This window comes from Rhincodon typus, chromosome 21, assembly GCF_021869965.1.
Source record: "Rhincodon typus isolate 14 chromosome 21, sRhiTyp1.1, whole genome shotgun sequence".
NCBI lineage: Eukaryota > Metazoa > Chordata > Chondrichthyes > Orectolobiformes > Rhincodontidae > Rhincodon > Rhincodon typus.
In genome coordinates this window covers 6,262,782-6,273,898 of record NC_063352.1, presented here as the reverse complement: position 1 = coordinate 6,273,898, position 11,117 = coordinate 6,262,782, and the positions used below count along the sequence as shown (strand labels likewise).

At 44.3% G+C, this 11,117-nt stretch overlaps 1 protein-coding gene across 1 annotated transcript in view; it reads left to right on the top strand.

Moving 5' to 3' along the window:
- Positions 1–3,627, top strand: part of cfap70 (cilia and flagella associated protein 70) — a 79,823-nt gene extending 76,196 nt beyond the window's left edge. The window contains exons 27-28 of the mRNA XM_020515898.2: positions 585–632; positions 3,384–3,627. Of these exons, the coding sequence (XP_020371487.2) occupies positions 585–632; positions 3,384–3,464 (129 nt within the window). The 3' untranslated portion in view covers positions 3,465–3,627. The remainder of the gene's footprint in view (positions 1–584; positions 633–3,383) is intronic.
- The last annotated feature ends 7,490 nt before the right edge of the window (positions 3,628–11,117 follow it).

Below are 11,117 nucleotides of genomic sequence, written 5' to 3'. Positions count from 1 at the left end.
CCTATGATGCTGCTTGGCCTGCTGTGTTCATCCAGCTCTACCCCTTGTTATCTCAGATTTTCCAGTATCTGCAGTTCCTACTATCTCTATATTTGAATATACCTGTTTAATTTCAATCTGCTTTTACAATGTAGAATTTATTTCTAGCCAAGAGGACTGTTATTTTCAGAAATTCATTGAAGATTAATTTTGATAATTTTGAAATTTCTTTTTCAAAATGTGATCTTCCAGTCAAATTAGTGGAAATTAATAATGGGCAAGTTCTTTAAATGAGCAGTATACAACTCGTACAGTGAAGGTCATTCCCTAATCCAGTCTTAAGAGCTTTTCATCAGAACACTGAATCAATTTACTGCTTCAAAAAGAGTAAGTGAATGTATGATTTGGTGACAGTGTATTTTATAGATAATCCTCAATCCATTCTTGTAGCATTTTATTTCTGACTAAAGGCAGGACATGTTAAAATAAAATTGTTGGTTGGTACAGAGTTTGCTTTTTTTTGGAAACACGAAACTGAAGTCCTTTATTGTCATGCGCTATCTTCTTCTTGAATTTTGTAATTTGATTTATTTTTGTAATTTCAGACAGGGAGAAAGCTAGAAGCGGAGCAAACCTATAAATATGCATTAAAGGTTTGTTCAAAGACTGATATCTTGTTTCGCTGCTGTTCCATCGGTATATTGTACAGGATGCAACAGATAGCCACAGAATAATAGGAGTAAGCAAGGCAGACCATTTCAGTGAGACATAACTGATCTGTATCTTAGTTCCATTCATTCACTTTTATTCCATATCCCTGGTGAGCAAAGACCTGTGGATATCAGAAGTAAAATTATTAGTTGAGCTTGCAATCTACTACTTTTTGTAGGAAAGATCTTCACCTTTCACGATTCTTTGTGTGAAGGATTGCTAACTTTGTTTCATATTTTGAGATTGCACTCCTCGTCTTGGACTCTGCTAGAGTGGAAAAAAATTAGTTTTATTGCTTCCATTAGGGGTGATAGTGAGGTAGTGATAGTATCAGTGGATTAGTAATTCAGAGATTAAGGCTAATGTTCTGAAAATGTGGTTGAAATCCTTCCACAGCAGCTGGTGGATTATAAATTAAGTAAATGAATTTGGAACATAAAACTAGTCATTAGTGATTAAACTACTATTGATTGCTGTAAAAATCCATCTGCTTCACTAATGTCCTTGAAGTTGGAAATCTGTTATTCTTGCATGATCTGGTCTGCATGTGAGTCCAGGCCCACAGCAGTGTGGTTGACTCTCAGCTGCCCTCTGAAATGACCATGAAACAGTCAGTTCAGAAACAATTATAGATGCTGAATTGCTAGCATTGCTCACATCCCATGAAAGAATTTTAATAAATTCCTTTCAAAATGCTTAAACTTCAATATTCCAAACAAAATTTCTCTTCATAATTTAGTCCTTGGGATCCTGATAACATTCTGCTAAATCTTAGTTGCATTTCATCCAAATCTAATATATCCTACTGTCGATACAGTGCCTAGAACCGTACACAGTTATGATCTGATCAAAGAAAACGTTTTCAGATTCTAAAAACATTCTCAGTTTATAGCGTTGTGATTGGGTACTTTACAGTTACAGTGATGGCAAACATTAAAGAACAATAACTGTGATACGGATAAATGGCAATGTAACCTGAACACCGTGCTTTCAATATATATGCATTTTTAGCTGTGTTATAAATCCGGTCTGAGTTACTCATTTCACAGACCAATTGCACAATGAATTGAATTACAACCAGCTGAGCATCAGATTTCATAGAATTATAAAATCCCTACAGTGTGAAAGCACGCTATTTGGTCCATCGAGTCTACACAGTCCCTCTGAAGAGGATCCCACCCAGACCTACCGCCTACTCTATCTCTGTAACCCATGGCTAATCCACCTAACCTGCACTTCTTTGGACTGTGGAAGAAAACCGAAGCACTTGGTGGAAACCCACACAGACACAGGGAGAATGTGTAAACTCCACATAGATGGTCACCCGAGGCTGGAATTGAACCTGAGTCCCTGGCGCTGTTGGGCAGCAGTGCTAATGACTGAGCCATCGTGTTGCCCCTAGCCACCCTGTCGCCCCTTATATAATATTATATCCCACTTAAATAATAACTTTTCCAACCATGGAAAGATTTACAAGAATGTTGCCAGGACTGAGGGTTTGAGTTATCAGGAGAGGCTGAATAGGCTGGGGCTTTTTTCCCGGAGCATCTGAGACTGAGGGGTGACCTTATAGACCTTATAGTTAGTAAAATCATGAGCAGCATGGATAGGGTGAATAGCCAAGGTCTTTTTTCTCGGCTGGGTAAGTCCAAAACTAGAGGACATAGGTTTAAGTTGAGAGGGGAAAGATTTGCTTTTTCATGCAGGGGGTGGTGCATGTATGGAACGAGCTGCAAGAGGAAGTGATGGAGGCTGGTATAATTATAACATTTAAAAGGCACCTGGATGGGTTTCTGAATAGGAAGCGTTTAAAGGGATATGAGCCAAATGCTAGCAAATGGGATTAGATCAGATTGAGATATCTGGTCGACGTGGATGAGTTGGACCGGAGGGTCTGTTTCTGTGCTGCATAATTCTAAGGCTCCGTGTGACAAATTCCTTTTCTTCACATTTATGAGGAGTTACTAAATGTAGACAAGGCATATAATCAATGAGGAAAACAAATGATTAAATTCAGCTACTTCTCGTTCAAAGTCTTCAGAAACCCAAAGGTACTTGGTTGCTCAGCCCCCAGTCTTCTGTCCCAGCGAATTTCGCGTTGTTTGGAAGGAAGGTAATAAAATTGAGTGCACCGGAAGGGATGAGGGACTCTGTGTGTTGGTTGGGGAACAGTTGACATAAATAGAGGGAGTGTCATTTGCTGAAGAAATTTAGAATTATAATGTGAAGGCTTGATGCATTCTGTAATCTTAATTAGTTAAACAGATTTTAGAATGTCACATTTCTGTAGTGTTTAAGAATACACTTTTCATACGAACAGTGTTGGTTAAGTCCAGTTGTGCAAACCGTCCAAAAATTCTATTAGAAATAGAAATTGTGGCAGACTGTCACTCTGCCTCTGCCTTGAAATTTAGTAATCTGTTTTCTTGGTTTAGCCTGTTTTAAGATACTATTGTTAAAAATAGCATTTTTATCTCCATTTTCAGCATTTAATCTCATTGTACTTATTGATTCAGCATTGCATGCACATAAATATCCACTTTATTGAGAAATATACTTTTAGGATTACTGCACATTCAACAGAGAAATAATTGTAAGTCAATCCTGTATATGAAATTCATGCAGACAATGGTAGACAGTCAACTGGAGAAACAATATTAATGCTAATCTGCAGTTATTTTTATTTTCCACAGTTAAACCTCCAAAATAGAAAGCTCCTTGATGAGATTAATCAGCTGCAGAAAACACTTGGCTTTGGAAATCCATCACTTTGAACCAATTGCAATCCATCCGTTCTTATCTTAGCTTCATGCGTCTCTGAACAGCCTTTAATTTTGTTCTGTTGTCATTTGTTATACATCTCTAGAAGGTGTGTATTTTTTGGTCAAAATAAAGTCAGCCTTACATCCAAATGTTAATGTGTACTCCAAGATTGGATTGATTGCATGACTTACAAAAACTGAATAAAATAGATTTTGAAAACTTTGTGTTTTCTGTTATTTATTATGATCTTCTGGATCCCATTTTCTTTTTTCTTCTGCTGCATTTTTCCTAAGTTTAATTAGTTGTCACATACTATTACTTGAAATAAAACTGTTAGATATGTTTCTCTTATGCTTCACTTTCATGACCATGCCAGTATTGGAATGCTTGCAGAGAGCGGCAAGGCATCATACTGGTAAATTAAGGGATAGCAAAAAGCTAGAAGTCAGAGTCGATACAGTGTGGAGCTGGAGGATCACAGCAGGTCAGGCAGCATCAGAGGAGCAGAAAAGTTGGCGTTTTGGGTCAGGACCCTTCATCATGACTGGGGTGGGGGCAAGGAGGGGGGACGGAAATGTAGGTGGGTTGGTGATAGGTGGATGCAGGTAGGGGGTAGTGGAGATTGATCAGTGGGAAGGGTGGAGCGGATAGGTGAAAGAGAAGATGGACAGGTTGTGTCAGGTCAAGGAGGCAGGGATGAGGGGGAGGGCTGGACATGGGATGAGGCCATGGGTGGGGACATTTTGAAGCTGGTGAATTCTCTGTTGAGGCCATTGGGCTGTAAACTCCTGAGGGGGAATATAAGGTGTTGTTCCTCCAAATTTCGCGTGGCCTCATTGTGACAATGGAGGAGGCCCAGCATGGACGTGTCACCATTGAGATGGTTAGTTAAAATGGCAAGCAAAAGATGGTGTTGATTGGAGTATACAGAGTGCAGGTGCTCCACAAATTGGTCACTGAGTCAGTGCTTGGTCTTTCCGACGTAGAGGAGACCACATCGGGATCAATGGATGTCGTAGACCAGGCTAGAAGACATACAAGTGAATCCTTGTCAGATACAGAATGATTGTTTGGGGCCTTGGACAGAGATGAGAGGGGAGGTGTAGGGGCAGGTGTAGCACTTCCTGCGGTTGCAGGGAAAGGTGCCGGGTGTGATAGGGTTGGTGGGGAGTGTGGAGTGGACAAGGGAGTTGCAGAGAGAGCAATCCCTATGGAAAGCAGACTGGGGTGGGGAGGGGAATATCTCTTTGGTGGTGGGGTCTGATTGCAGGTGGTGAAAATGGCAGAGGATGATGCATTGGATTTGGAGATTACCTGGGTGATATATGAGGACCAGGGGGTCTCTATCCTTGTTATTGTTGGGGGGAAGGGGGATTTGAGGGCACAATTGCAGGAAATGCAGGAGATGTGGTTGAGAACATTATGAATCATGGGAGAGGGGAGGTAATGGTCTGTAAAGTAGGAGGACATCTGGGATGTCTAAGAGGGAATGCTTCATCCTGGGAGCATATGCGCTGGAGATGGAAGACTTGGGAGTATAAGTTCGCATTTTTGCAAAAGGGTGGGTGAGGAGGTGTAGTCAAGGTAGCTATGGGAGTCAGTGGGTTTGAAATAGATGTCAGTGCTGTGTTGGTTGCCAGAGATGGAGACGGAGAGGTCCAGGAAGGGGAGGGAGGTGTCGGAGATGGTCCAGGTGAATTTGAGGTTGGGGTGAAAGTTGTTGGTGAAGTAGATGAACTGTTTGAGCTCCTCAGTCACCCCCACGACCCCATTTATTTCTCTTCCACTTCCCCAGTCCTGATGAAGGGTCATGACCTGAAATGTTGACTTTCATGCTCCTCTGATGCTGCCTGATCTGTTGTGTTCCTCCAGCTCCACACTGTAGTAATACTGGTAAATTAAGGGGCTACCTTTTCCTCATTCAGTGACTTTTTGTGAATATAATTTCACCCCTGTTGCAACAAGGGAGTGGGTTACAGTCAGGCCTGCTCACCCAGAAGCAGATTCCACCACCTTCCTATAGCTCAAACCCTCCAACTATGGCAACATTCTTGTAAATCTTTTCTGAACCCTTTCAACTTTCCTATAGCTGATTGTAGGTGGCATTCAGAACTTCTGAAGAAGGGTACTGACGCAAAATGTCAATTTTCCTATTCCTCTGATGTTGCCTGACTTGCTGTGTTCCTCTAGCTCCGCACTGTGTCGTGTAGGAATTGGGAGGTCATGTTTTGCGGTTGTACTGAACTTTGGTTAGCCCACTTTTGGAATTATGGTCTCCCAGCTATAGGAAAGTTGAAAGGGTTCAGAAAAGATTTACAAGAATGTTGCCATAGTTGGAGGGTTTGAGCTATAGGAAGGGGTTGAATAAGCTGGGGCTATTTTCACTGCAGCATTGTGGCTGAGGGGTAACCTTATAGAGGTTTATAAAATCATGAGGGGCACGGATAGGGTGAACAGCCAAGGCATTTTCCCCAGGTTAGGCGAGTCCAGAACTAGAAGGTATAGGTTTACAGTGAGAAGGGAAAGATTTAAAAGAAACCTAAGGGGTAATTTTTTCATGCAGCGTCGCACATGTATGAAATGAGCTGCCAGAGGAAGTGGTGGAGGCTGGTACAATTACAACATTTAAAAGGCATCTGGAAGGGTAAATAAATAGGCAGGGTTTAGAAGGCTATGAGCCAAATGCTGGCAAATGAGACTAGGTCAGATTGGGATGCTGTATGACTCTATAATATGAATTTATGGAATGTCTATGAGATTGTTTTCAGACCAGCTTGTGGTATAGCCCAGAAGGGAACAGGCAATTCTGGATTTGGTGATGTGTAACGAGGCAGACCTGATTAGAAAGCTTAAGGTGAAGGAACCCCTAGAGGGCGGTGACCATTTTATGATAGAATTTACTCTGCAGTTTGAGACGGAGAAGGTGGAATCATACAATTGAATAAAGGTAAACAAAGACATGAAGGAGGATCTGGTTGATTGGAAAAGAACAGCCTAACAGGGAAGACAATGGAGCAGCAATGACAGTAGTTTCTGGGGATAATTTGGGAGACACAGCAGAAATTCATCCCAAGGAAGAAGAAACATACTAGGTAGAGGATGAGGCGACTCTGGCTGACAAGGGAAGTCAGAAACAGCATAAAATCAAAAGAAAAAGCACACAATGCTGTGAAGATTAGTGGGATGCCTGATTATTGGGAAGCCTTTAAAAACCAGCAGAGGATAAATAAAAAAGCAAGAAGGGGGAGAAAATCAAATATGATTTTATAGGAAGCTGGGAGGCTGCAGAAGGACTTGGACAGGATAGGAGAGTGGGCAAAGAAGTGGCAAATGGAATACAATGTGGGAAAGTATGAGGTTATGCACTTTGCTGAAAGGTTTAGAAGCATAAGCTATTTTCAATATTGGAGCAAGGCTTTAGAAATCTGAAGCACAAAGGGACTGGGGAGTCCTAATTCATGATTCTGTTAAGATCACCATGTGGGTTCATTTGCCAGCAAGGAAAGTGAAGTTTGAGAGAGCTAGAATACAAAAGCAGAGATGTACTGCTGGGGCTTTATATAATTCTGGTCAGACCACATTGGGAATATCGTGAGTAGTTTTGGGACCCTATCTAAGGAAGGATGTGCTGACCTTGGGACGTTGGCCAGGGAAGATTTACAAGAATGATCTCGGTGATGAAGGGCTTATTATATGAGGAATGGTTGAGAACTCTGGGTCTGTACCTAATGGAAGTTCAGAAAGATGGGGGAGGAATCTGATTCAAACATACAGAATACTGAGCGCCTTGGATATAGTGGATGTGGAAATGTTCCCACTAGTAGGAGAAATGAGGACCTGAGGACACAGCCTCAGAGTGAAGGGATTTTCCTGGGCATGAAGGGGAATTTGCTAGATGACGTGGGGGAGAAGGGGAGTTGCTGGGGTCTTGAGTCACATGTAGGCCAGACCAGATAAGAATGGCAATTTCCTTCCCTATACAGCATGAATGAACCAGGTGTATTTTTCCAACAATTGACAATGGATTCACGGTCATCATTAGACTCTTAATTCTAGATTTTTATCACATTCAAATTCCACTATCTGCTATGGTGGGATTCAAAGCTGGGTCCCCAGAACATTCTTCAGAAATGGGGAGGGGGAGGAGACCTGGGAAATAAATAGGAGAGGAGAGGAGAGGACTGGGGAAGGTAGATGGGACGGTGGTGGGTGAATGCAGGTAGGGAGTGGTGGGGATTGGTCAGTGGGATGGGCAGGGCGGATAGGTGGGATAGAAGATGGACAGATTGTGTCACGTCAAGGAGGCAGGGATGAGAGGGAGGGTTGGACATGGGATGGGGCCGGGGTGGGGAGTCTTTAAAACTGGTGAATTCCATGTTTAGGCCATCGGGCTGTAGGCTCCTGAGGCAGAATATGAGCTGCTGCTCCTCCAGTTTGTGTGTGGTGTCATTGTGACACTAGAGGAGGCCCAGGGTGGACATGTCACCGAGGGAGTGGGAGGAGGAGTTAAAATGGTGAACGGAAGGTGTTGTCATTTGTCGTGTACCCAGCGCAGGTGCTCTACGAAATGGTCTCCAAGTCTACGCTTGGTCTCACTGATGTAGAAGCGGCCATGTCAGGAGCAGTGGATACAGTAGACCAAGTTGGCGGATATATGGGTGAACCCCTGTCTGATGTGAAAGGTTTGCTTTGAGTCTTAAATGGAGGTGAAGGGGGAGGTGTAGGGGCAGGAGTAGCACCTCCTGCGGTTGCAGGGAAAGGTCCTTGGGGTGGTGGGGCTAGTGGGGAGTGTGGAGCTAATGAGGGAGTTGCGGAGAGAGCAGATAGGGGTGTGGAGGGAAATATCTCTTTAGTCATTTCTAACTGCCGTCGCGACATTGATTGCCTCAATCTCTCCACCCCTCTCACTCACTCCAACCTCTCCACCATGAAATGTGCAGCCCTGCGTTCCATCCATTCCAACCCTAACCTCACCCTCAAACCCACGGACAAGGGGCTGCAATAGTGGTATGGCACACTGACCTTTACATCACTGAGGCCAGGCGCCAACTCTCTGACACCTTCTCCTACCGCCCCCTCGATTATGATCCCACCCCTGACCACCAAACCATCATCTCTCAGACCATTCATAACCTCATCACCTCAGGTGATCTCACACCCACAGTCTCCAACCTCATCGTTCCCTAACTCCGCACTGCCCGTTTCTATCTCCTTCCCAAAATCCACAAACCTGACTGCCCCAGCTGACCCATTATCTCTGCCTGCTCCTGTCCAGCTGAACTCATCTCCGCTTACCTTGACTCTGTCTTTTCCCTCCCTGGTCCAGGAATTCCCCACCTACATCCAGGAGACGATCCATGCCCTCCACCTCCTCCAAGACTTCCAATTCCCTGGCCCCCAACACTTCATCTTCACTTTGAATATCCAAACCCTGTACACTTGTATCCTTCTTGCAGATGGCCTAAAAGCTTTCCACTTTTCCCTCTCCCGAAGGCCCAACCAGTCACTCTTCACTGACACCCTCATCCACTTAGCAGAACTTGTCCTTACCCTGAACAACTTCCCTCTGAACTTCTCCCACTTCCTACAGACTAAGGGGGTGGCCATGGACACCCACATAGGCCCAAGCTATGCCTGTCTCTTCATAGGATACGTCGAACAGCCCCTTTTCCGCTGCTACACTGGCACCATCCCCCACCTCTTCCTCTGCTATATCGATGACGGTATTGGCACCGCCTCATGCTCACATGAGGAGCTTGATCAGTTCATCAACTTTACTAACACCTTTCACCCCAACCTCAAATTCACCTGGACCGTCTCTGATATCTCTCTCTCCTTCCTGGACCTCTCCATCTCCATCTCTGGCAACCACCTTGAAACTGACTATTTCAAGCCACCGACTCCCACAGCTACCTAGACTACAGCTCCTTTCACCCGCCCTCCTGCAAGAATGTGATCTCCTACTCCCAATTCCTCCGCCTCTACCACATCTGCTCCCAAGATGGAGCGTTCCACTCACAGACATCTCAGGTGTCCTTCTGTTTCAAGGACCGCAACTTGTCCCCCGACTACAGTGATCATAAATGCCCTCCCTGCATCCATAGCATTTCCCACACTTCTGCTCTCAAACTCCCTCCCCCCAACAAAAATAAAGACAGAATCCCCCATATGCTCACATATCAACCCATCAACCTCTGCATCCAATGTATCATTCTCCGCCACTTCCGCCACCTACAATCTGACCCCACAACCAAAGCGATATTTCCCTCCCACCCCTATCTGCCTTTCATAGGGACCGCTCACTCCGCAACTCCTTTGTCCGCTTCACACTCCCCAATAACACCACCACACCCAGCACCTTTCCCTGCAAACGCAGGAAGTGCTACACCTGCCCCTACACCCCTCCCCTCACCTCCATTCAAGGCCCAAAACAAACATTTCATATCAGATAGGGATTCACCTGTACATCCGCCAACTTGGTCTATTGTATCTGCTGCTCCCGACGTGGCCTCCTCTACATCGATGAGACCAAGCACAGACTCGGAGACCATTTTGTAGAGCAGCTGCGGTTTGTATGCAACAAATGACAAAACCTTCTGGCCGCCAACCATTTTAACTCCCCCTCCCACTCCCACTCCCTGGGTGACATGTCCATTCTTGGCCTCCTCCAGTGCCACAATGACACCACACGCAAACTGGAGGAGCAATACCTCATACTCCGCCTTGGGAGTCTACAGCCCAATGGTCTAAACGTGGAATTCACCAGATTTAAAATCTCCCCAAACCCAGCGTCATCCCATGTCCAAACCTCTCCTCCATGCCTCCTTGACCTGACACGACCTATCCGCTCGTCCCACCTCACTGACCAATCGCCACCAATTCCTACCTGCACTCACCTATCACTACGTCCCCTAGCCCCACCCCTCCTCTATTTATTTACCAGCTCCCTTCCCTTACCCCATTTCTGAAGGGTCCTGACCTGAAATGTAAGATGTCCTGCTCCTCTGATGCTGTCTGCTGTGTTCCTAAGCTCCACACTGTATTGTCTTTGACTCCTTGCTATCTCCTCAGAACATTACCTGGATCTCTGGATTAAAAGTCCAGCAATAATACCACTAGGCCATTGCCTGCCCTCTGCTATGATCTAATGGCAGGGCAGACATGATGGAACAAATTCTGCTCTAACATCTTATTAACCACTCCCCAGTGAACTGGAAGTTAAATTTAAAGTAATGTGAAAAAGAAGCAAGGGTAAATTAGGAAAATCTTTTTCACTTGGCGAGTACTTAGTGTGTAGAATGCATTGCTTGAAAATGTGGTGGAGGCAGATTCAATGAGTCATTGAAGAGAACATTGAATGGTTATTGAGATAGAAATACTGCATGAGGGAATGGGAACACAGGCAGGAGTTGGCACTGGGTAATGATGCTCATTTAGGCTGAATGGTGTCCTTCTACATCAAAATATATTTGTGATCCTGTTAATTGTTCAAATGCTTTATTTTTCATTTTTTAAATGCTAATGAGTATAGATCCAACTTATGCAAAGTCAAAAGATCGTAATGTTTATTTTCATCTATCTTCAGAAGTAAACATTAGACAATATTACAACATTTGGACATTAAATTGGGATGCCATTCTGACACATGAACTCAAACACGCTCA